The sequence below is a fragment of the Mizuhopecten yessoensis genome, unplaced genomic scaffold (genome assembly GCF_002113885.1).
Source record: "Mizuhopecten yessoensis strain PY_sf001 unplaced genomic scaffold, ASM211388v2 scaffold1515, whole genome shotgun sequence".
Classification (NCBI taxonomy): Eukaryota; Metazoa; Mollusca; class Bivalvia; order Pectinida; family Pectinidae; genus Mizuhopecten; species Mizuhopecten yessoensis.
The window spans coordinates 53166-80607 of record NW_018404085.1 but is presented as its reverse complement, the minus strand read 5'-3'; the positions used below and the strand labels follow the sequence as shown (position 1 = coordinate 80607).

General features: G+C 36.4%; 1 protein-coding gene across 2 annotated transcripts; it reads right to left on the bottom strand.

Moving 5' to 3' along the window:
• Positions 1-657: 657 nt before the first annotated feature.
• On the bottom strand, positions 658-25501 carry LOC110463952 (thioredoxin reductase 2, mitochondrial-like). 2 transcript variants are annotated; one of them, XM_021518922.1, is made up of 18 exons: positions 25391-25501; positions 24455-24529; positions 23864-23920; positions 23014-23034; positions 21720-21864; positions 21381-21455; positions 20978-21056; positions 17719-17781; positions 15944-16014; positions 15310-15329; positions 14442-14533; positions 14067-14238; positions 9335-9477; positions 8193-8288; positions 7652-7744; positions 6558-6629; positions 4904-5001; positions 658-2226 (listed from the first exon to the last, which is right to left on the bottom strand). In XM_021518922.1, exons 1-18 carry the CDS (start codon positions 25485-25487, stop codon positions 2103-2105), a joined length of 1593 nt encoding a protein of 530 aa, XP_021374597.1. In that variant the 5' UTR covers positions 25488-25501; the 3' UTR covers positions 658-2102. The 2 variants fall into 2 exon arrangements, with proteins under 2 accessions (XP_021374597.1, XP_021374605.1); XM_021518930.1 differs by lacking the exon at positions 23014-23034.
• Positions 25502-27442: the final 1941 nt, after the last annotated feature.

The window sequence follows — 27442 nt, the reverse complement described above, 5'->3', positions numbered from 1 at the left end:
TGCTGATAGATTCCAAACTAATCGATTTCGGTCTGACAGAAACACAACAGCCTTTTACAAGACAAAGTTTACGATAATCAGAATTAATAGCCAATACCACACAGGTGAAGGCCACGTCGATCATCGTAGTATACAACCGACGTTACGTCATAGTACCACACATTTACGTGGCAATTAACACTGTTTAACCTAAGTAACTTTTCCTTCTCCATTGATTTTCAAAGTGCATGCATGTACGGGAGCGTTCACATACTTGACATGTTATTGACAGTAGGTCAATCTACCTAATACTGCCCGAAGTATTTTTTTCTAGTTTAGTACAACATGCATTGTTATACTTAACTAGCGGATTTCCTATCATCGATATTGCTTTACCTAATGTTTAATGGGCCAAGGATACATCGCCCGTGCCTATTACACGTCTTGACCAGCTTCCCATAGGTCATTTTGTATTAATTTTAGCTGTAATTTTGGAGCTGTATATTGGCAATGTGATACAGTTCTCTTTAGTTTACTGTACGTAGAGTAATGAAGGAAACAAAAAACTCAAACCTGAACGTGTTACGCAATAAGTCAGAGTGTATCTGAAAAATGTATCGATGCGTAGCAAATCCACACATACTTAAGAGAGACAGAAAACAAACACCAGACAAAAGCAACAGTAATACATAATTTAATCATTCAAGGTCAGTATGATCAACATCCGGTCAGGTTTACGGCTTTCGCAGTTTTAAAACCATGACCTTCATAAAAGTCATGTGACGCGTGAATATGAGGACGAATATATAGTATGACATGTCCCTATGCCGTCGCCCTAGGTAATGTATCAAGACAAAAACAGCATACACAACCGTAACAGGTACATACTGGTACACTATTATACATAGCACGTGTGTTTTTGTAATAACTTGCATAATAATATTATTACAAAATGTATCATCTAAAATCTGCCACGCTTGTACTACAGGACCTCACAATCCAAAATGTATAACATAAATAAAAGGCACACGATATGATAAACTATCACCCAAACATTAAATATCAGTCACACAGCTCTATCAGGATTATATTCCATACACTTAAAAAACGTGACAATCTTCACAACACTATGCGAGTAAGAACGAGGAAGCCTTCTCAAAGATCAAAATGAGCAAGAAAAGAGATATATAAGACATTTTGCTTAGATCTTATCTCGGTTTTTAATTAATGTTGGCACGCAATGAGACTATAAGTAGCCGGCTGACGCACATTTAGATACTGATGATATCGTTTCCATCCGCGAATTACATATAGTATTAGCCCTTTTTTTCTGCCGAAATATATATCAAAATCGACCCAACGTTGCAGTTTTGTTTTGGAATAATTCCATTTAAATTCCACAAATAACTGAAATATGTTACAAAAGTATTAACACAGTAATAAATACATCGATATTGCCATTTTACGTTTGTCAGACAAAAATGAAAATCATTTCACAAATCCAAGTATGTCATATCATGGTACAGTATTAATTTTACAATTAGTATCAGACATCACGTTATAAACCTGCATTCAAACACACATGTAACCCGATCCAACAGTTCTGGTGCTGGCGAAATACCCTGTTGTTTGAACGATACACATGGGATCAGGTGTATCATAATGTCCGTTGACAGCACAATAGATTCCTGTTATAATTTCTCGGTCAAATATATATCTACAAAATCAGCTTCAAGAATAAGGTATGTGATAAACGTGTTTGACAACGATTTGATAACAATGTCAGTCGGTATGACAGAGAAAGTAATAACATCGTACGTCGAATTCAACAACAATACTATACTTTGAGCAGGTTCAAGTGAAAAATAACTAACAAATTAATGCCCTAGTAAAATAAAACAATGATCTATATATAAAACAATATATGGTTGCAATGCATGTATACCTGAATAAATATAAATGAAAGATGATTCTTTTAATTAAAAAAACATCAAAGAATCATTACTTACATATTACACACCAACTACCCATTCACACACACACACAAGCACACACACACACACACGTACGTCAATATGTGCTGATACATAAAACCTAGGGGACATACATAGGGATGTCTAACCTCAGCATCCTGTAACCTTGGGATCTAGACCTGAACTCTTTGTGATGTGAAGCTTGACCAACTCCTCGGCGGTTGTGGGATGTATACCTACTGAGCTGGACAACTGTCGCCAGGTCAGGCCACATCTGTCGGACAACACAAACAGAGCATCTGTATAAGTCAACTTACGGTAAATACCCGAAGATTGATGATACATCCTAACAATATATCGGTATTGGGGAAAAAGAATTAAAAAGTAAAGTACATTTTCTGGTATAATTCAAATAGGTCGAACAGTGAACAGCGACAGGAACAGCTGAGCTGGTTTTCGTAACAAATTAGGTAATAGTAGCTTTCTTTGTATCGTTTTACGCTTATATTATGATTGGTTATGCTTTCAATTAATCGGTTAGTTTCATTTATTATTTTAGTTTACATGATAGTAAACAAACTAGTGTGTACGATCGCTGATGACGAGAGGTTTTACTTTAGATAGGTGGGATCGATTCAGTGTGATGAAGGGGAGGGGTTCATTGAAATACGTCTTAGCACTTGATGAATCATCCTCGATTATGACATCATAACTCCACCCCCACCCCCACCCCCAGCCTATGTACTTTGATTTTGGGCATATTATGAACGATTTTGTGAATTCCTTTAGATTGATAATACAGCAATTCTTAAGCTGCTGAGCAAAGAACAATTACCGCCTTCTCACCTTCAGTATTGGCGATAAGCCCACATCAATAATATGCGACATTTATATGAACAGTATGATACGAATATCAAAAGGTCAAATCAGTTCCAATTGAAAAGAAGGTTTGAAGTGGAAAAGTGAATTACAATACATCTGTTATTGAATGTCTATATCGAGCAAGCAGTGGCAAGATTTATGTTGATACTGCGGTATTCCTGTGAAGTTTTGTGAATGTGTTTGAGGGAGACTTTCCTTTAATCCTTAAGTGTTATAAGTGTATTAAAGTAGAACACGTAAACAGCGACATTGATAATACAATACATTGCATGTTTCTGTCATGTGGGTTAATCCTGTTGTCTTCCAGTTTTCACTTTATAACGATTTTTCACAAAGTATATCGACATTTTGTTTACACCTTCTAACGCCAATGACATTTGACCTTTTATCAAAGTTTTATGACCGGGGTTTAACAATTCTATCTTTAAATTTATCCGTCCCTGATAAAATAAATAATAGTTCAAGGTTGTATATGTCACTGTAAATACCTTTGTTCCAGCAAAATATCGTTTAAAACTACTGATACTGACCATGATACGATGACATAAATTACCAAATAAAATTAATAGTCAGCCTTATCATGTAGTATTTCTAGTAGCCTAGGGTACGTCGGAGTAGCAAACGTATTACAGGGAATAGTTCTAATACTTTTACATGGGAAAAAGAGCTAGCGTCATTACATAGGAACGCTAACATGTATTAACTCTCCGTGAACATCGAGTCATTGGTTTGAAGAGGAACTGGACATCAACAAGAAATTCACAATCATTAAAAGCTACAATGCAGAATGACGGATGACACAGAATTTACTGTTTCACTCCAATTTGTTTATCAAATTTGAAATTGAAAAAGAAGATAAATACGTACTACAGTACAAAACAAATGTCTTGAAAATGTAAACTGTCGTAAATATTACCCTCTTTAGAAGTTCTATTTGTCCAGTTTAGGAGTAAGGGTTCCTCTGAATCAATTCTTAGCCATTTTATTGGTAAAACAGTTGAACCGTTTTGGCTAACGATGTTGGCCCTAAAATGTTGTTGAAGGACACTCAGTAGTTTAATGCAAATGTTAACGGACGACTCTAGACAGACGACGGATAACAGACATCGAACAAAACACCACAATCTAGGTCCACTGTAGTAATTTACATACTAGTTGAGAGGGAAAGAAGTTGAAAAGATCTCAATATCATATTAAGGGCGTTTTATCTATAAACAGCAATTTATACTGACCCACTAAATTCCGTGTTTGGACAAACACTTATCCTATCCTCAGTTTGGCCAGTGATATCACACTGACCACACATAAGAAAATACTGACTGTCCAAGTACATAAAAACAAGAAATGCACCCTGTAGACACAGTAACAAAGGACAGACATGAATCCCAAACACTCCAGAGGCGAAACCTTGGACTCATGAGGAGTAAGAGTTCCATACGATAGTCAAGAATTAAAACAGACAAGGACGAGTCCGTGGAATATTTAAGTCTAAATCTTGAGGATAGATGTGTCGCACCTCAGCCTGCACTTACATTAGACTAAACAGAAAGTGATGAAAGTTTCTATCGGAGTACCACTCCTATGTTGAAAAAAGTTTCTCCCCAACTTCAACAATATCAGTATGTTGTCGATCAAATAATTTGAAATGTCATGCTTGGTAATATAAACATGCATTTCCTCAGCTAAATTGACACATTAGTGTTTAAAATGATCACTTGTTTTACTTATTAATCACAACTAACAACAACAGCGGTCAGCTTATTTCAACAGAGAAATAAATTCAAATCTAAGTTCATATTTCCTTTAATATACTGTAAAAGTTGAAATCATTGCGCGTGGAAATGTTCCTATTGTGACCCTTTAAACCTGTCTTTGGTGTGGAAATGTTCCTATTGTGACCCTTTAACCCTGTCTTTGGTGTGGACATTTTCGCGTAGGTAATAATTCGGAAATCAATTTTCTATTTATTTATTATCTATAAATAGTTTTCCGTGTGTGGGTAGTTTCGTGCTTATTTACTCAACGCGAAAAACGCAAATATTTCCACTTTTGCAGTATGTATAACGTACCCCATCGCAACGGAAAAGCCTTGGACGATCTCCCCTGCGTTGGGTCCTGTTAGATGAATGCCCAATACTCTCCCATCATCGCCATTCTCACATATTACCTGGATAAAGAAAATGTTTCATAATCAAAACAAGATGACGCTGTCATCATTATCCCACGCTACATAAATAAGTCAGTATTAGAGGTCCACGCTACGATGCCGCAATGGTGAACCATACAGAGAGCTAACATTCATATTGCTACACCCTTTTAAGAATTATTCAAACCGAAAGTATGAAACAATAGCAGATATGCTGTAACATGCATACATTTAAGTCGCTCAGAAAAATAATAATGGATTAGATCATTTCTTCTTAACAAAATCTTTACAGCGTGAAATGTAAATCAATTCAGCTACCGCAGCATGCATTCAGGGGAGCGACCCTAGCTGCACCTGTCACATCCATGTAGCACTTACATGTACAGTTACCATACAGCACTTATAGTAATCCTGATAAGGACTGATGGTTCCTATTGATGTTTTTAGGGAATATTTAGGAAGTCACTGAAGTGTACCATAACATGCTTGTAGAAAAGAGACTCCAACTGCATCTTTGATGCAAGAATTATACTTGTTACACGTATAGTTGCATTAATGCAATAAAAGAAACAATATCAAGGAAGTCACTAAAGAGTAAAACGCAGATTAACTTAGTATCCACAACCTGAGTGCAGTAGATTGACACTATAGCTGAAATCGTTTAAGTAATATCCATTGGGCACTTAGAGTATCCCAACTATGGACAGAACGAGTCTCTTTCAGCTTATATATGAATTTAAGAATATATTCTTTACCAAATCATTGATGCGTGAAATGTTAAAAAATTAAGCTACTTCAGCATGTTTTCAGTAGAGCACCCTAGCTGCACCATTATTGCAATGCATTCACGTAGCGTTTATAGTTACCATAACGCACTTACATGTACAATTATCCCAATATGGATTAAAGGATTCCTCTGAATGTGTTGTGAGTATATTGAGGAATTCGTTGAAGCATAAAATGTAGGTCGAATTGGCAACCGCAACAAGTGATCAGAAGAGCATCACTAGCAACATTATAGTTGCATAAATGCGGACAGAACGATACTTCTGAATCTTATTGATGAAGCAATATCAAAATTCAGTCAAGATTGAAATGTAGGTCACGAGTGACTTTATTGCATTATTGATGTAAATATTTTCCTTGTTATTTCTAGCTATTCCCATATATGGACCACTTTTCATTGATGTTTACGCACAGACCCCGTTTCTATATTCCCTCCAACTTTGTTGAACGGGGGATAATGCATTTCCAGTTCCCCACCAGTGGGTTTTTTTCTTACGAAAAAGTACATTTACCTATATAAATAAACAAAAAGCCAGCAAATCATAATAAATGTCCTGTTACTGACCATTGTTTTCCTGCTCACAGAGTACCATACCCGCACACTTCCAACATGTTCTTTCTCACACACTCTCTTTGTTCAACAACAGCTGACGAAAAGTAAAATAAATACCCAGTTTGCAGCCATTGCTCCCACCCTACTAACATAGAACATTGAGAAAATAGCGTTACAAATGTAAGAAGAATATCGGTACCGAGGTATGCCTTCTTTTACACAGCAATATTAGACTTACCTTAATGTAACACTGGGATACGTCTCGTCCTGGTATGGCGTATTCTAAGGGAGCGTAGAACGCATGGTACACCTACAGTACATAAAGACATATTCTGAAGGTAATCAAACCTAATTAAATAGTAAATTTTGAAATGCATGTTCTGTCTTAATGTAATAGGCATGGTGTTAGTACAGTAGAGAAAGGAATACCCTGAACACGATAAGCCCTAATTGACATTGTAAACCTACAGAAAGCATTCCCTGGGGGTAACTAGGCATAAATTGCATGGTAAACCAAGAGAAGGGACTCCTCTAAAGGTCATTATACCTAAACGGCATAGTAAACCAAAGGAAGTCCACTCGTAAATAGGTTGCTCCATGTATATACTGCTAAAGGAAGCATGTTATACCTACAAAAAGATGATCGTAACACACAAAGATAATTGCACCACTAACAGTTGGTAATAATACAGTATGCCAAACATGATTTACACTGTATAATACAGCTGTTCCTTCCTCCTAGTACTCATCGGTGGTGCTATGAGCCAAAATGTGGGGACCCAAAGACATACTGTAAAGGTATAGAGTAGATGTGAATATGCCTACAGTAGAGAAACGCAGTCAATACAGGTATGTAACAGACATGAATTACATGCAGTTAATTAAATTGTGTTGTAAAGGTTATTGTAAACGTAGATAATCAACACGGAATATCTAAATTACAGAAAAATATATTTTATAGGACGTTAATAGACAAGCAATACTTTCCGACAGGCACAGAATACCTGCAGTTCATAAAGTTGACACTTGTTTAAAAGGTAGATAGTTGCCATTTTCTATAGCACGGCATTGCCATGGAATACCATGTAGTAAACCTTTTCCCCATGCAACACTTTGATATTCGGGTCAAACAATAACACAATTTACACTCAACCTATATCAACAACTGTATATTTAATACATAGAGTACATGATGTAAAGCAAAGTTATGAAGAAATATCAACAATACAGAGTCATACTTTAAAAATATGTGGAAGGAATTAGTTAACCAACGACACCGAGATAGTGACCGAGTACTCCAGTACCAATATATGTAAGATACCACTGACTTACCTCTATGCTACCCTCCCCCTGTGTAGTTACAGCATCCTCTTCAGACATACCCACAACACCGTACTCTAATGGAGTGAACACTGTAGTAGCCACCTAAAGTAATATTAAGATAACTATGAAACATCTTTATTTTTATTTTATTATTTAGAATATAATCAAGCGTGTTACAAATAGCTACAAAAACAAAGAATTTTAATTTTTGAACTTTTTCATCACTTTCTGATTCATCATAAATAGAGCTCAAGGATCTGGCCTAAGACTCAGTTACTGGGGGGATTCATAACATCTTTCGTTTTACTTTGATGTCTTGTCAGTTCCTCTTTTAATTTTGCTTGTATTTGTTTTGTGTGTGTTGACATCATTGATTGTTGTTGAATATTATTTATGCAAGTCTAATTTTAAAGTAATTTTCATTAGACGGTAGTTAAATACGTTGAAACAATGATTTACTAAAACAAATAAACATCCCCTTTCTATATTTCTATTCTCTTTATTAGATTTTACATTTCAACTCCGTAAGAGTATAATTTAGTATTATTACCTGATCATAATTCATCTGTATCTGGGATCCACCGAATAGGCGGCGTGCTAAAAGCCTGCCCGCCTTGATAGCTACTGGGGTTAGTTCAGGTCTCTCCTGTAACCAGCACACATACGTCAGTCACAGTAATCATATTTCAAATAAATGTATAAGTTTTCATGAAGTATGCCCTAATAAAAAATCATCCGAAAACATGTCTTATTTCATCTATATTTTCTGTGTAAAAACATTTGTATTGAACACATTTTTCTACAGTTTAATTTTTTGTTTGTTAAGGGTTTAAGGACCTTACAACATCTAAGGTCGTAAGAAAACATTTATATTGAACATGTTTTTCTACAGTTTAAATTTTTGTTTGTTAAGGGTTTAAAGTCCTTACAACATCTAAGGTCGTAAGAAGAAGGATGGCTAGGAAGACATGTCCAAAAGGAAAGAAAAGAAATAGCAGATATTGAAGAGAAAGAAATCTCCAATTCTGCAGGATATCCCACATTGGTCTCTTATGTTAACACACAGTAGGACACAGCATTCCTATTCTTTCCAGCACCTTCCTCATCCTCTACAGCTTAACGTAAGTGCATAGGTAGAATGTATGATAAATTTTGTAACATTTCAAATCCTAAATATATTTTTATGATATTTATACACTAAACTAAAAAGATCAAATGTTTACAGAAAAGATAGTAAAACTACTCCGCCACTTTTAACATGGTAATGACGTTACACTTGTAATACAATCTGTTCTCTTACGTTATATTACCGTATGCATTTAAATCACAATTTGAATACGTTTTCTAACAAACACTAAGAAGGGGACATATGATACTTGCATGCTTTGTAACATTGTAACATTAAATTTTTAGACGGGGATACCACTTGGCAGTGACAGGGTTTTAGATGAAAACATATCTAAATGCATTGAAGCATATAATTACTATCTCAGTGCAGTCGGGTAAGCAGGTTTCAATGTACTTGGGTAGATACTCAGGAAAACACACTTAAGTTTAAGCTAATAAAACCAGCCATTTTTAAAAGGCAAACATTGTTCAGCACATTATGTTAGGGAGAATCCATTGCAGTTAGTGTATGTTTTATAGGTAAAGAACGTAACTATTTACATGTAAAACAATATCACTATTTACATGTAAAACGTCTCCGATGGCGTAGATGTGAGGTACAGAGCTTCGCTCTAAGTCGCCACCATGACCTCCAATGACCTTTCCGATATCATCCATGCTAACACCAATATCCGGTAGGTTAAGCTTGTCTGTTACAGAGTATCGTCCTGTAATTCAAGGTTAGAAAAGGTCACCAACAGTGTGTCCCATTAGACTGAACATTGCGTTTGTTTCAGGTAATCCTACCTACCTTAGATTCGCCTGCCGACACTAGAAAAGTTATCACCTACTTGTATCCAGTATTACTTTATTAGCCAAAGCTCAGTCACTCGTGTAAATAAACGTTCCATCTGTTCTGTGAGTCTGATTCAATTCTTTAAAACTTAATGCCATTGTGGAATGCATTGCAAAATTTCATATAAGTATAATAGTGATTCACGAAAAAAAACAAAAAAATCCTTCCGAAACTCTACCCTATAGTTTTCTCTCATGTTACATGCATTTTAGAAACATACATATTTTTGTATTGGCCTTATCATATTATAAGTAACAGACATAATATTCAAATTAAAACATACATATCATATGTAGGAATTTTGTATGGTGGTAAAGAAGTGCTAAAACCAATATTATCCTGATACATGTGGTAAGTTATATCTGATATATCATATGTGACAATTCGGTTTTGAGAAGGGCACAAAAAAACCTGAAGTAATCACACAGACATTAGATTAATTTATATATTACAAAACAGCAATCTTGATCTTAGACTCAGTGACGTCAGTTGTAATTCAAGACATCACCACAGCATAAACAACCTGCGTATGAAGGATAATACATACAGATACACCACAGTGTGATGACACCAATGGCAAATTAACCCGAACATCAGCTTACGGTAACCTGCCTATAGATAAAAGGACACTATCAAATGTCTCCAGATCATTGTTACCTATCTACAGTCATAAGGGCGGTATCAAATTCTCCAGATCATTGTTGCCTATCTACAGTCATATGGACGGAATCCAACTCTCTGTTGTTACCAAACTATAGCCAGAATGACAGTGTCAAATGTCTCCTGATCTTTGTTACCTACCTATAACCAAAACAAGAGGCCCTGAGGGCCTGTATCGCTCACCTGGATATTAAAGCAGTCAAAGCAAAATATTATATAGAAATTATACTGTACTACAAATATTTCCAAATATTGTCTCTGTGTCTCAGCAACACCCTTACCATAATGGGTCCCATTCTCCTGTCCCCATTGGGATGGGGGCATGGCTTTTACAACATTGAATCGTGTTGGACCAAATATACTCTATATCAAACTAGATTACGATAAAGCAATAGGATAAAGTAGGTAAAGGTCATTTGCATTCGAAAACTTTGTTGGGCTCCATCTAAGGAAGCTAACTGCCAAATATCACAACTCCATGCCTTTCACTTCTTCAGAGAAGCTGTTGGCAGTTTTTGCTATATTTTACCCCTGTGACCTTGAAAGTAGGTTGAGGTAATTTTCAATAGCCAACTTTGTCGGGCTCCATCATTGACAGTTACCATCCAAATAGTATAGTTCTATGGCTTTAGATTATTCTGAAGAAGTAATTTGAAGTGTTTGGCATATTTGGACCCTGTGACCTTGAAAATAGGCTGAGGTCATTTTCATTTGCAAACAATGTCGGTCTCAATCCCAAGAAGCAATCAGCCAAATAATATGATTCTATGTATTTCGATTATTCAGAAGAAGATGTTTGATAAGTTTGACATATTTGACCCCTGTGACCTTGAAAGTGTGTCAAGATCATTTTCGTTCTCAAATTTTGTTGGGATTTCACCAACGAAGCTACCAGTCACATATTAAGATTATATACCTTTCAGTTCTACAGAAGAAGTCGTTTCAAGTATTTGACACTTTTGATCCCTGTGACCTTGAAAGGAGGTTAGGGTCATTTTCATTCTCAAACTTTGTTGGGCTCTAACAACAAAGCTATCACCAAAATATCATGACTCTATGCCTGTCAATTCTTCAGAAGAAGTCTTTCAAAGGAAAAATTGACGGACGACGGACGGACGGACAACAGACGCCCCACCATAGCGTAAGCTCACTACACTTCGGGCAGGTGAGCTAAAAACTGTATCAAATGTCTCCAGCTCTTTATAACCTACCTATAGCCATAAGGACAGTATCAAATGTCTCCAGGTCGTTGCTACCCACCTATTGCCATAAGGACAGTAGCAAATATCTCCAGCTCTTTTTTACCTACCTATAGCCATAAGGACGGTATCAAATGTCTCCAGATCTTTGTAACCTACCTATAGCCATAAGGACAGTATCAAATGTCTCCACCTCTTTGTTACCTACTTATAGCCATAAGGACAGTATCAAATGTCTCCAGCTGTTTGTTACCCACCTACAGCCATAAGGACAGTATCAAATGTCTCCAGATCTTTGTTACCTACCTAAAGCCATAAGGACAGTATCAAATGGCTCCAGCTCGTTGCTACCCACCTATAGCCATAAGGACAGTATCAAATGTCTCCAGCTCGTTGATACCCACCTATAGCCATAAGGACAGTATCAAATGTCTCCAGATCTATGTTACTCACCTATAGCCATAAGGACAGTATCAAATGTCTCCAGCTGTTTGTTACCTACCTATAGCCATAAGGACGGTATCAAATGTCTCCAGATCTTTGTAACCTACCTATAACCATAAGGACAGCATCAAATGTCTCCCCCTCTTTGTTCCCTACCTATAGCCATAAGGAAATTATCAAATGTCTCCAGATCTTTGTAACCTACCTATACACATAAGGACAGTATCAAATGTCTCCAGATCTTTGTTATCTACCTATAGCCATAAGGAAATTATCAAAGGTCTCCAGATCTTTGTAACCTACCTAGAGCCATAAGGACAGTATCAAATGTCTCCAGATCTTTGTTCCCTACCTATAGCCATAAGGAAATTATCAACTGTCTCCAGATCTTTGTAACCTACCTATAGCCATAAGCACAGTATCAAATGTCTCCAGATCTTTGTTCCCTACCTATAGCCATAAGGACAGTATCAAGTGTCCCCAGATCTTTGTTACCTACCTAGAGCCATAAGGACAGTATCAAATGTCTCCAGATCTTTGTTGCCTACCTATAGCCATAAGGAAATTATCAACTGTCTCCAGATCTTTGTAACCTACCTATAACTATAAGGACAGCATCAAATGTCTCCCCCTCTTTGTTCCCTTCCTATAGCTATAAGGAAATTATCAAATGTCTCCAGATCTTTGTTAACCACCTATAGCCATAAGGGCAGTATCAAATGTCTCCAGATCTTTGTTATCTACCTATAGCCATAAGGAAATTATCAAAGGTCTCCAGATCTTTGTTAACCACCTATAGCCATAAGGGCAGTATCAAATGTCTCCAGATCTTTGTTAACCACCTATAGCCATAAGGGCAGTATCAAATGTCTCCAGATCTTTGTTACCTGCCTATAGCCATAAGGACGGTATTAAGTGTCCCCAAATCTTTGTTACCTACCTATAGCCATAAGGAGTGTATTAAGTGTCCCCAGCTGTTTGTTACCTACCTATAGCCATAAGGACGGTATCAAATGTCTCCAGCTCATTGATACCCACCTATAGCCATAAGGACAGTATCAAATGTCTCCAGATCTATGTTACCCATCTATAGCCATAAGGACAGTATCAAATGTCTCCAGATGTTTGTTACCTACCTATAGCCATAAGGACGGTATCAAATGTCTCCAGATCTTTGTTACCTACCTATAGCCATAAGGACGGTATCAAATGTCCCCAGCTCATTGATACCCACCTATAGCCATAATGACAGTATCAAATGTCTCCAGATCTATGTTACCCATCTATAGCCATAAGGACAGTATCAAATGTCTCCAGATCTATGTTACCCATCTATAGCCATAAGGACAGTATCAAATGTCTCCATATGTTTGTTACCTACCTATAGCCATAAGGACGGTATTAAGTGTCCCCAGATCTTTGTTACCTCCCTATAGCCATAAGGATAGTATCAAATGTCTCCAGCTGTTTGTTACCCACCTATAGCCATAAGGGCAGTATCAAATGTCTCCAGATCTTTGTTAACCACCTATAGGACGGTATCAAATGTCTCCAGATCTTTGTAACCTACCTATAACCATAAGGACGGTATCAAATGTCTCCCCCTCTTTGTTACCTACCTATAGCCAGAAGGACGGTATTAAGTGTCCCCAGATCTTTGTTCCCTACCTATAGCCATAAGGACGGTATCAAATGTCTCCAGCTCATTGATACCCACCTACAGCCATAAGGACAGTATCAAATGTCTCCAGATGTTTGTTACCTACCTATAGCCATAAGGACGGTATCAAATGTCTCCAGCTCATTGATACCCACCTACAGCCATAAGGACAGTATCAAATGTCTCCAGATCTATTTTACCCATCTATAGCCATAAGGACAGTATCAAATGTCTCCAGATCTTTGTTAACCACCTATAGCCATAAGGACGGTATTTAGTGTCCCCAGATCTTTGTTACCTACCTATAGCCATAAGGATAGTATCAAATGTCTCCAGCTGTTTGTTACCCACCTATAGCCATAAGGACAGTATCAAATGTCTCCAGATCTTTGTTAACCACCTATAGCCATAAGGACGGTATTAAGTGTCCCCAGATCTTTGTTACCTACCTATAGCCATAGGGACAGTATCAAATGTCCCCAGCTGTTTGTTACCTACCTATAGCCATAAGGACGGTATCAAATGTCTCCAAATCTTTGTTACCATTTCCATCCTGATAGCTTACTTCCAATTTTCCTTCTCCATTCTTTACAACTCCCAAAGGTAAACATTGCCTTAGAAACCTTGTTCCATTGTTTTCCATATAATCTGTTACAAAACTTGCCATTTGCTGCAAAATATAGGACAAAGCAGATTTTAAATACACAGGTTAATAAAATATTATTTCATATACTATTATACACCATTTGATATTGTGTGCAATAGGGGTTTCTAATATTCTGGCAAATTTCTACCGGAAGTACTATTTTATTTATATAATATGGTCATCATGAAATCTAAAACAGTGAATCAGATTCAACAATGGCTGCCTACCTGATCAAATGCCCGGAGACATATAGATCTAACCATGACAGTGGTATCAAATCCCAGACCTGTGAGGAACCCCGCCGACTCCAGTGCAATGTCTGTCTGTTGTTAAGGCCAACACAACATACTGGAATCATTTTTGTTAATTAAGACAATGTAGTTTCCAAAAAAACAACAAACAAATTCTGCATCTTTAAATAAATCACACAACAATTTGACAATTACATTTTAATACCAGATTACAGAAAAATGATGATATTTTACTACAGTATCTTGTAACATTAGTTTTATGATTGTAGTTTTGTTCTCTTAAACATTGTTATTCTCTGGTTTTGCTTTTGAAACCTGCACTTAACCAATGGAGGTACACAAAATCCTTCTTCAGATAAAAAAGTACCGGGAGCCAGAATAACTAACCTGGTATTTGTTACATCATGTTACATACAGTATGCATATCAAAAAAGAGCCAGGTAGTAATGCTGAGATCAGACATAAACTTTGTAATGAAAGATTTTAAGATATTTCCTCTTCTTACCATATTATACCTTAATATCCTATTTCTACTATTGCATGTACCTCTAGTACGCCTCTGCCCCGAGTCCTCTGGGAACCCATCTTGCAAATTCCTTCATCACACTGAAGGAGTCAACCCTTCCAGATTAACCTCTATTTTCCCTTTTGGGTCCTGCTCCTCTATTGTCATAAGGGTCACACATGGCCCAGGGATGCTTAGTACCACATTTTGTAAAAAATCGGTCAGGCAATAGTCTCGGGCATTCACTTGTAGTTTTATAAATGAAAAGATGACAGATGGATGATTGATGCTGTACCATGGTATAACCCCTCTTGTTCAGATGAGATATAAAAAGGATACAACTTCCACCCACTACTAACCTGAAATATAAATGTCGATGAGATTGATTGCAAAGACAAGTTTCTCAAATTTTTGACAAGTATTATCATGATCTTTTTTAAATAGTTATATTAATAATGTATTTGAAATTGAATTAACAAATACACAAGGGAACTGGTGATGTAAAAACAAACTTGCACAGGAAAACTAAACGAAAGAGTTCAGTTTTGTAAAACATCAATTTAATTTAAACAAGAAGGGTAGAATACACAAGCCATGTGAAGATATCTGTAGTGATAGGTTGAAAATCCATTACAGTTCTAAGCATGATGAGTGGTAACAGAGGAGCAAGTATCCCTTTAAAACTGACAGAATTCTTTTGGTATTGAATTCTTCTGAGGCTTTTAATGGGTTAAACCCCTATACCACTTTTAATTAATGCCTATCAAAATAATATCTTTACCGAGTTATTGGTACGTGTTGAAACCCATCACCAACCAACCACCCACATATCTGCATTTGCCATTCATTAAATAAGTGCTATTCATTACAATCTGCCTTAATTGTCAAATTAACATTTAAGCATGACAAACACCACTTATCTATTTAGTAACTACAAACAGAGTTATTACAAAGAATAAAAATATGAAATTACGTTTTTCCTGGAGGCTTTTTCATCCAAAATATATCATCACTTGTAATGGCACGGTCCACCATACCCGGGATCTGTTCCAAAGATCGACAAAAAAGCAGTTTAAAGCTAATTAGAAAATATGTTATTATGAAAGTCCATTCAGGAAACCTAACAGAGTTATTTCCCTTGCAACAACACAAACAATATGAATACTTGTATTATATAAATATAAACATGAATCAGGTTAAATGATGTCACAAAAAAATCTGTATAATCAATTATTAGTAAAAAAAATATTACATACAGTAGAAACAAGACAATTTTGTTATTAGATGAAATATAAAAAAATCATTTTTCAATTGATCCAACAGTGAATGTAGGGTAGGTCTGAGTGACTTACTTGTGTAGGTAGGGCAGGTCTGAATAACTTACAAATGTATCTGCATATTTAAAGCAGGTCTGAGTGACTTACTTGTGAGGGTAAGTGTAGGTAATGTAGGTCTGAGTGACTTACCTGCATAGGTAAGGTAAGTCCGAGTGACTCATCTGTCTAGGTAAGGTAACTCTGAGTGACTTATCTGTGTAGGTAGGTCTGAGTGACTTACATGTGTAGGTAAAGCAGGTATGAGTGGCTTACCTTTGTAGATAACGTAGGTATAAGTGAGTCGCTGACTCACCTGCATAGGTAAGGTAGGTCTGAGTGACTTACATGTGTAGGTAGGGTAGATCTGAGTGACTTACCTGGGTAGGTAAGGTAGGTCTGAGTGACTTACCTAGGTAGGTAAGGTAGATCTGAGTGACTTACCTGGGTAGGTAGGGATGATCTGAGTGACTTACCTGTGTAGGTAGGGTAGAACTGAGTGACTTACCTGTGTAGGTAAGGTAGAACTGAGTGACTTACCTGTGTAGGTAGGGATGATCTGAGTGACTTACCTGTGTAGGTAGGGTAGATATGAGTGACTTACCTGTGCAGGTAGGGTAGAACTGAGTGACTTACCTGTGTAGGTAGGGTAGATCTGATTAACTTACCTGTGTAGGTAGGGTAGATCTAAGTGACTTACCTGTGTAGGTAGAGTAGATCTGTGTGACTTACCTGTGCAGGTAGGGTAGAATTGAGTGACTTACCTGTGTGGGTAGGGATGATCTGAGTGACTCACCTGTGTAGGTAAGGTAGAACTGAGTGACTTGCCTGTGTAGGTAAGGTAGATCTGAGTGCCTTACCTGGGTAGGTAGGGTAGATCTGAGTGACTTGCCTGTGTAGGTAGGTATGAGTGATTTACCTGTGTAGGTAGGTATGAGTGACTTACCTGTGTAGGTAGAGTAGATCTGCGTGACTTACCTGTGCAGGTAGGGTAGAATCGAGTGACTTACCTGTGTAGGTAGGTATGAGTAACTTACCTGTGTAGGTAGGTATGAGTAACTTACCTGTATAGGTTGGTTTGAGTGACTTACCTGTGTAGGTAGGTATGAGTAACTTACCTGTGTAGGTAGGTATGAGTAACTTACCTGTATAGGTAGATTTGCGTGACTTACCTGTGTAGGTAGGTATGAGTGACTTACCTGTGTAGGTAGGTATGAGTAACTTACCTGTGTAGGTTGGTATGAGTGACTTACCTGTGTAGGTAGGGTAGATCTGAGTGACTTACCTGTGTAGGTAGAGTAGATCGGCATGACTTACCTGTGTAGTAAGGTATGAGTGACTTACCTGTGTAGGTAGGGTAGATCTGAGTGACTTACCTGTGTAGGTTGGTATGAGTGACTTACCTGTGTAGGTAGGGTAGATCTAAGTGACTTACCTGTGTAGGTAAGGTAGGTCTCCCACCTACAGCTATGACAGCATGCTCTGTAGTAAGGAATCTCTGTGCAAACATTTAACATACCAGTGATATATTTTTGTCAATATTCATTCCATGGTATTCTATGTACAAATTGCTGTTATATCAAAATTTATTTTTCATTTTCAAAAAAATGTGATTATGCATTGTAATTGGAAACATATATTTCATCCTTTTACCAGTAAATCTTTCACAGAGTTGGTTATGAATTTAACAAAAAAGACAACAAGATAAATCCCTGACCAGTGTCTGTCCTCTTACTGTAAAATAGTTGAGTTCAGATTATATTACTTGGTTCTAGGAAAGTGTGAGAGTTCATTTGATGTTTTAATGAAAAAATTCTATTATTGAGCGGTGATCCACAGACAACATATGGAAAATATAAAATAACTCCAGATTAATGCACAACTGTTTATATAAAGGTAATGGAACCAAGTTTCAATTCACTTAAGAAAGCAAGTATGAGTACTCCTGATAGAATTGATATAATTTTGTACAGAAATAGGAGAAGGAAATTATTCAAAACCAAAAATGAACCGCTGGAAACAAACTAAAATTCATAACAAGAGGCCCAATGGGCCTGCATCGTTCACCTGTTATTAATCTAACACTTGTAATCTTAAGATTACAAGTGTTAGATTAATAACCGCTGGAAACAAACTAAAATTCATAACAAGAGGCCCAATGGGCCTTCATCGTTCACCTGTTATTAATCTAACACTTGTAATCTTAAGATTTCATAAGAACCTATTAAAAGATTTAAACATAGGACGCCTCTGACCTTGATTGTCGAACAAGGACATTAGGTTGAAAGTGGATCAAAGTCATTCATTTGAACTAACATGGTAATCCTTCATCCCAGCATGCTACAGGCCAAATATCAGTGCCCTGGGCCATTTGGTTATTGAGAAGAAGTTGTTTAAAGTTTTTAACATATTTGACCCCTGTGACCTTGAAAATAGGTGAAAGTCATTAATTTTAACAAACTTTGTAGCCCTTTATCTCAGCATGCTTCTGGCCAAATATCATTACCCTGGGCATTTTGGTTATTCAGAAGAAGTTGTTTAAAGGTTTTTTTAATACAATTGACCCCTGTGACCTTGAATATAATTGAAGGTCATTCATTTGAACAAACTTTGTAGCACTTCATCTCATCATGCTACTGGCTAAATATCATCACCCTGAGCTTTTTGGTTATTCAGAAGAAGTTGTTTAAAGGTTTTTTTAATACAATTGACCCCTGTGACCTTGAATATGGGTGAAGGTCATTCATTTGAACAAATTTGGTAGCCCTTCACCAAAGCATGCTACTGGCCAAATATCATTCCCCTGGGCATTTTGGTTATTCAGAAGAAGTTTTTGAACGTGTTAAACATATTTGACCCCTGTGACCTTGAATATAATTGAAGGTCATTCATTTGAACAAATTTGGTAGCCCTTCACCCAAGCATGCTACTGACCAAATATCATCTCCCTGGGCATCTTGGTTATTGAGAAGAAGCTGTTTAAAGTTTTTGACATATTTGACCCCTGTGTCCTTGAAAATAACTGAAGGTCATTTATTTGAACAAACTTTGTAGCACTTCATCTCATCATGCTACTGGCTAAATATCATCACCCTGAGCTTTTTGGTTATTCAGAAGAAGTTGTTTAAAGGTTTTTTTAATACAATTGACCCCTGTGACCTTGAATATGGGTGAAGGTCTTTCATTTGAACAAACTTTGTAGCACTTCATCTCATCATGCTACTGGCTAAATATCATCACCCTGAGCTTTTTGGTTATTCAGAAGAAGTTGTTTAAAGGTTTTTTTAATACAATTGACCCCTGTGACCTTGAATATCGGTGAAGGTCATTTATCTCAGCATGCTATTGGCCACATATCATTACCCTGGGCATTTTGGTTATTCATAAGTTGTTGAAATTTTTTAAACATATTTGACCCCTGTGACCTTGAATATGGGTGAAGGGCATTTATTTGAACAAACTTTGTAGCACTTAATCTCAGCATGCTACTGGCTAAATATCATCTCCCTGGGCATCTTGGTTATTGAGAAGAAGCTGTTTAAAGTTTTTGACATATTTGACCCCTGTGACCTTGAATATGGGTGAAGGTCATTCATTTGAACAAACTTTGTAGCACTTCATCTCATCATGCTACTGGCTAAATATCATCTCCCTGGGCATCTTGGTTATTGAGAAGAAGCTGTTTAAAGTTTTTGACATATTTGACCCCTGTGACCTTGAATATGGGTGAAGGTCATTCATTTGAACAAACTTTGTAGCACTTAATCTCAGCATGCTACTGGCTAAATATCATCACCCTGAGCTTTTTGGTTATTCAGAAGAAGTTGTTTAAAGGTTTTTTTAATACAATTGACCCCTGTGACCTTGAATATAATTGAAGGTCATTCATTTGAACAAATTTGGTAGCCCTTCACCGAAGCATGCTACTGGCCAAATATCATCTCCCTGGGCATCTTGGTTATTGAGAAGAGGATGTTTAAAGTTTTTGACATATTTGACCCCTGTGACCTTGAAAATAACTGAAGGTCATTTATTTGAACAAACTTTGTAGCCCTTCATCCAAGTTTGCTTCTGGCCAAATATTGACACCCTAGGCCTTTCGGTTATTAAGAAGAAGTCGTTTAAAGTAAAATATTGACGCCGGACGCCGGACGGACGGACGGACGCCGGACGGACGGACGACAGACGCCGCGCCACGTCATAAGCTCACTTGGCACTTCGTGCCAGGTGAGCTAAAAATCAGTTGAGAAGATATGTACGCTGCAGTAAATTGGACAGACTTCTTTCCATAGACAAACTGTTGGACAGTAAATAATTGACATTCAATATTAAATTGATATGCAAGAGAACCCATCATATGAACAACTAAAATTGCAATTCTGTGTTTACACTAAATTACAGTATCATCTTATGCTATCCTAGTGTGGATCACACAGACACCAACTTGAAGGTAATGTGGATATACTCAATACGGTCCAATTTTCATAGATAACAAACCCAGCCATGACAATTATTTGCTTTGTTTGGAAGACACTGTACAACATATTATAGTTTTAACCACTTTGGTACTAGTGATTTTTTTTTTTCCAAATGAATTTAAGATGGAACAGTGATATCAGAGGTCCAGTTTAGGGAAACCCACATTAAATACATTTCAAAATTCTTGATCAAGGTTAATTGCATCAAAAATGTACCTCTTGACCTTTGGAATCTACAGCTCGTATGGTGTGTTGGTCAGAAAAGGAGCCAAGGGAGTTCAAGTATTCAACATTCCTAAACAAAGAAAAAATCAAACAAATTAAGACAGAAATGTCATCGTCATCAGATGTTGAACAACTATTAAAACTGAGGACATAATCTTTACAGTTAACCTTTCTTTTAAACACTCACAAGGTAATGATGTATTGTATAAGGAATCAAATTCTACTCGAACTAAGACAAAACGTAAAGACTGGGCCTATATATTACCCTTGAAGTGTGCTCTTCATTTTGTGTTTACATTGATTTAATACAGATAAGCTTTCTTGACCGTTAACCTGTCCTTCACATTTGACCTATGAGATACAACAACTGATATTACAACTTCATAAAACATACTTGTCTTGTAACTGCACCCTGTGACCCCAGTTCAATGACTTCACATAACTCTGTACCGCTCCACACATCTTTTCCCTGTTAAAAAATAAGTAGTCATCAAAAAATAAATTTCCTATACATTTTCTGATACAAAATAACATGAAGTGCTGTTACGGTTTGATGTCAAAATTAATATGACTATAGTAGAAAGCCCAGCTGGTATTACAATATAGCTACTAAAGTGTCTAAACTGACCTCATTTCATTATTTATATCACACGGAAACATTTAAACATGAAAAACAATTGTTGATCGGCAGTCAAACAGTCAAGAAAGTTGTAGTGGAGATATAGATATTTACCAGTCGTTGGTGACAGAGTGTGGGACGTCCCAGCCGTACAACCTGCTGTCTTCTATAGCGTGCCCAAGAAGTGCCGCCTGGTGCATCAGCTTTTTAGGAATACATCCAACATTGACACAGGTGCCACCGAGGCCCCATTTGGTACCTACATAAAAATCACAGTACTACACATATTAGACATCGCATATATTCTTACGAACTATATTTAAATTTTACTTGAAAAATTATGAAGAAAAATGTGAGTGAGCAGTGCAGATATTTGAATAAATATCTATAATATCAACCTTGAAATTTAATAGTGAATAATGGCCAATTAATGTTTTGTTGCAGGAAATATTTTAAAATAATTTGACAGTTTCCTTGACAGATATGTGAATACATGTAATTCTATTGGATATATGAAGAACATGAAGCATATAGTTATTTGAGAAATGTGACGAAGGGACGTTTTTACAAAATAAGATGTCTACTTTATAGGATATGACAGAGATGAAACCCTCCTTCTGAAACATTACACTCTAACAGATATTTATACATTTTTTTGAATATCTATGAAAGAGATGTTATCATACAGTAATTATATTGTTATCAAAACTGAAGAAAAAAACAGTAAAAAACAGAAACATAATCCTGCTCTGATGAAAATGGAGTTAAACACCAAAGAATAGAACGAAAACAAGTCTGACATACATTTGATGGTGTACAATGTAGTTCACATCAGGGTGTATCCTGATATAGTTGGATGACAGTTGGACTACATGCATTAGAGTACAGATACACTGGTGTAAGTGAGATGCTGTAGGTTCATTGATAAATAATTACACATTCACCGTGTTCATTGTTGTGAGGGCATACAAATATTTGTTTTACATAAACAATTATACCAGTAATTGTCCAGTATAGAGTTCAACAAATAAGAGACCGGAATATACCAGGTTGCTTGTTTTCATAAGCATTTTGAACATGACATAATAAAATAAATATTCACTTTGCATACTACGAAATGTTGTAACTAATACATGTACAATTAAGATAGAACATAGATATTGTATCTGTTTATAACAAAGCTATGGTTTAACACAGCCAATGTATATATGTTTGGTGACCAACTCAGGCTTGAATGCTGTCAACGAATACATTAGAATTAAAATATTCACCCCTGAAGAAACTTTTGAACTCTTCCATTTCAAAGGTTGGAATAGTTCATTATGAAATTTCAGGGGTGAATGAGTAAAACACATCAACAGAATATAATTCAAACATGAACATAAACAAAAACTTTGCTCATATTTACCAGAACAATGTGGATTTTTATCTAGATCATAATACGAATGACCAGTTACAACAGAGACAACTGCCCTTTAACCAATGACATATAAAATAGAATGTAATTAAATGAATAAGGACATGTATCAATATTTATATAGAAATACATAAATCTATCAATTTTGAGAAAAATCTAGAAATCTGTATAGCAGAACACAGGAATAGTGATTGTAGTGTAGACCATTTGAATGGCAACTTTTAGTGCAGAGCAATGGACCACATTTAGTAATCTGCAGTCATCGGTTCAGATATTAGAGGAGGCACTTAGAAAAATCTACCTTAATGTAATGTACAGAAATATAATATACGAAGGAAATAAATTTGTTATGACTGCAATTTTAGTGGTTTTAACTTATAAAATTTATTTATTTTTCACAAAGCAAAAAATAATAAAGCCACAAATTCATGACACAAGCAATTCGATTGTGTTTCCTTATATCTTTGGGTTTTTCCTGTCTTAAGAATTCAGGAATAATCCTGAAAGGCCTGGGTGCCTAGAAACTAATATTCACCAGACCACTCTTCATATTTTCCTGTTTCTTTTTAATTTTACATAGAATATCACCACAATTTTTTATATAGATAAAAAATTGCTGAAAATTTGATAGTTCACAGTTTCTACATTTTTTAGTCTTTCTTTTGGTTGCATATATCAGTAAAAAAAATCAAACCTGTTCCCATTGCATCTAAATTGATGAAACTCATTGAAGATGGTATATCAGTTACACATGTAATGGTAACTTGAGATGCTCTATGTTAACAGTGTACAGTAGAATACTCAGTGAGAAAGTTAGCTTTTTAACATTGATGTTACTAACCCTGTGATGATGGATTTACATAATCAAGGACAGCAACTCTTTTTCCTAATTGTGCAGCTACAAAATATAAGTCAAGAAAAAATATCAAGTTAAAACAAGACTTTACTCTATTATGCTACAATATTCAGTCTGACAGGTTTTTATCTTTTGATAAAATAACCTACTGAACTCTCTAAATTCAAGTGCCTGTTATTATGTTTTACTTAAATTACATCTGTGCTTAACAATTTTCTTTCTTCTTGCTGGTCCAAATACACAAGGTAATAAATGAAGTGTATAGCTGATGCAACAAGTTAATGAAATAATAAGCTCGGTTTCTTTATGATCATGCATTTTCGAACATTTCGTGAAAGTAGAATAGTTCAGACTCACTCAGTTCATTGACCCTGGATTTTGAACTCTACACAAAAACTTGAAGCAACAGAACTACCTGGTTATTGGTGACCAATGCAGATCTGCCTAATACTCTATTTCCTCTTTTTCCCCTAATAAAGGCAGTTCAGGAAAACACTATTTCCCCTCACAAAAACTTGTAAAATGGGTTGGTCATGATAGGCTTGTATTACTAATAGATTTACATTGTAATTTTACCTTCTTTTGAACATGCCAGTCCTCCGGAACCGCCCCCGATCACTACAAGGTCATACTCAAACTTCTTACTTGATTCTGAAATAAAATGATTCAAACAAGTTAAGAGTTCTAGATCTGAGGGACACACTCTGGTTCTAACCCCAGTCTGGCCATGCATTTTCCCTCTCCCATTACAGTGGTGCCAGTGGCCAACCCTTGTTTCAGGCATTAAATGTACACTTGGCAAGGGGAAATTGGTTGGTTGGTTGACAGGTTTATCACCTACATGACTCCAACCATGCACAAGGAGAAATTTGAACCTGCGTTATAAATAGTGGTGTCTTCGGGAGCAAAGACTTAGAAAAAAGGATGGGGGAACTACAGTATGTTGTAGAATGGGTTGATCGTTGGCTATTACATTTTAATCATTTGTTTCCAAAGACATTACTATAAGGTCAGACCTCAGTCAGTGAATGGAAATGTGTCATTTTCCATGGCTCCTTTAAGAACTAACTGTATGATCATATCATAAAACACAAAGTGTGCGAGTTGAGATTTATTTTTTATTTTCTGACTTTGTGAATGGGTTAGAGTTCAGTGCACCCTCTTGACCTATAGAGGAATTTTCTCACGTCATTATAAAGATGGATATAGATACATATAATCAAACGGATCTGAGGATGATGATCGAGAGGGGAATCATTGCCAAGCCAATTCGAAACCGTGTCATTAACAAATTTGTCAAAACCTACATATTGCAAAATGTCTATGTCGATCAAATATGTGCAAAATAGCGTAGGGAATGTTGGTGTTGACGTTTTCTTTTTTGCCAAATAAGTCAACCTTGCATCAGAAACATTGACAGCTATTATTGTAAACGAACCGACACTGAACAGCCATGCAATATGTTATATGATTTGTAAATTCTAATTTGTTAATAAGTATGTAACAATTTACTTGATAAGTATCTCAGAAGATGACGGTATTTGTACAAATTCTGCTTCGAAAAGAGTCTGCGATATTTTCGGCATCCTATCGCCATGGGCGCAGACATCTTGCATCACTGCAGTGAATAAATTTCTCGAATATGATTGGGCGATTTTAAAAATGGGGTTCTACTAAAATGCGGCATTTGCCGACAATGAGCGTTGTCAATCGGGAACCGTCGGCACTTTCCGTAAACGAGAAAATACTTTTATAGTATTTTCTCGCTAGCGGAAAGTGCCGACGGTTCCCGATTGTAAGCGTTGTCAAACAAAAACTTTTAAAGTCAGAGACGTTAGAAGATATACTGTTAAATGAATATAATGCACTTATATACGAATTTCTATACTAAGTTTCGATTCGATCATCCATGTAAACTTTATAAATAGAATTGTTAAGCATATTAAAGGTATTTTTTGGTATTACTGTTTGAAAACCATGGTTACCACATAAAAAACCCACCAAAATATGCAAAAAATCATGATTTTTAACCCAAAATCTGACCCCCGCAAGTAGATTTTTTTCTTAAAATCTGTCTGAAATTAAATATCACGGTAACAGAAATGCTCACGTTTTAGCATAGGTCTTTCCGGTGGATTTTTCACAATATTTACGCATGTGCTGAGTACAAAAATAGACTACATGAAAAGCTAGCTTTTGCCCAAAACTGTAGTCTCAAACCAATTTCGATTTTGTTTTGAAAATTATGAAGCCCACATAGTCCACTTCATCATTTATATGCTAATTTTAGTGCTGATTTTGATAGCCATCGTACGCTATACTGTACACTGCTACCCGGCAGAGTACCACATCACCGATACAATCGCACAAAGAAGAGTTCCACTCAAATTGGACCCTTAAAGAAACTCCCCTCCCACTCTCGTTCCTCCCCCTCCGACTCTCGTCCCTCCCTCCCACTTTCGTCCATCCCCCTCCCACTCTCGTCCCTCCCCCTTTTTCTCTGCCCTGTTCATTCCTATGGGAACAAATCATGTCGCTCTCGTGGCCAACTTGATTGTTTGTTGTTGGGGTTTTTTCCTGGCGAGGCTGAATTTATTGACAAGCTTGTGAGGACAATTTTTCTCCCACTAACAATGTTTACCTTTGAAAGTGTACTCGCTATACAAGGTTTTGCCGATAAAAACACGAACAGCTTTTCTAAAGACACCGTTTGATATCAATATGAGTAAATATTATGATCAACATGATCTCAATGGTGAAATATCTTATATGAAACAGATTCTTGTTTTAGTATGGAAACGGTGCTTAACTTCAATCAGTCAAGTTTATGACTTTCGAATTTTACACCATATGTACAATACCTATCAATCTCACTTCTGTTGCTCAATCTCGGTTTTGTTAATTTTGTTGGAAATATTACTCTCTACCAGTTTCTTCAGATGTGAGCGTACATTTTAACAGGTACATGCATTTGCACTTTCTCGATCGATTTGGCTCTGAAAATTAACAATTTCTATATAAAAAAAAATCCGAATTGCCATATTCCGGGTATTTCTAATTTGGCGTCTAATATGATAAACATACAAACGCAGTGCAAAGTTGCATTCATTGTATTTGGTGCCGTAAAAACGGGAATGCATAATGACCGAAAATAGCAAATGTTGAAGTCTGGTACTCTTGTCCATCAGAGAGTTTTAAAGTCCTCATTGAGACGCATTGACTTATTAACAGAAAGTCTGTTATTTATCTTATGTGTATATTGCTTCAGTTTGCGTTAAAGATCGTGCACGAGAAAATTTGCATAAGATCATTACAGTGCTACATCCTCTAAAACGATACCTTCCGAGGATGTCACATACTGCACCGTTCAGCGGTGAAAAGGGCGCACGCTTTTTCCCCAAACATTTGTTTTATTTGACATGAAGTTGCTGGTGCTACTGGCGGAGTTTTAAATGTTATTGATTATACTGATGCATACAATGTACATTAAAAATTAACTCTGACCATGAAGTAGTAGAATGTGTGAGTGTAGGGGGAGGGGCGTGGGAGCAAGACCTTAAATGG

What these genes read in the sequence shown, in the direction of transcription:
- LOC110463952 (XM_021518922.1), bottom strand. Translation starts at nt 25,487, where the DNA reads ATGTCTGCGCCCATGGCGATAGGATGCCGAAAATATCGCAGACTCTTT. An exon ending in GTCTCCGGGCATTTGATCAG is followed by an intron (nt 14,239 to 14,441) that starts GTAGGCAGCCAT and finishes TATATTTTGCAG; the next exon opens with CAAATGGCAAGTTTTGTAAC. An exon ending in TACCGTCCTTATGGCTATAG is followed by an intron (nt 9,478 to 14,066) that starts GTAGGTAACAAA and finishes CTTGAATTACAG; the next exon opens with GACGATACTCTGTAACAGAC.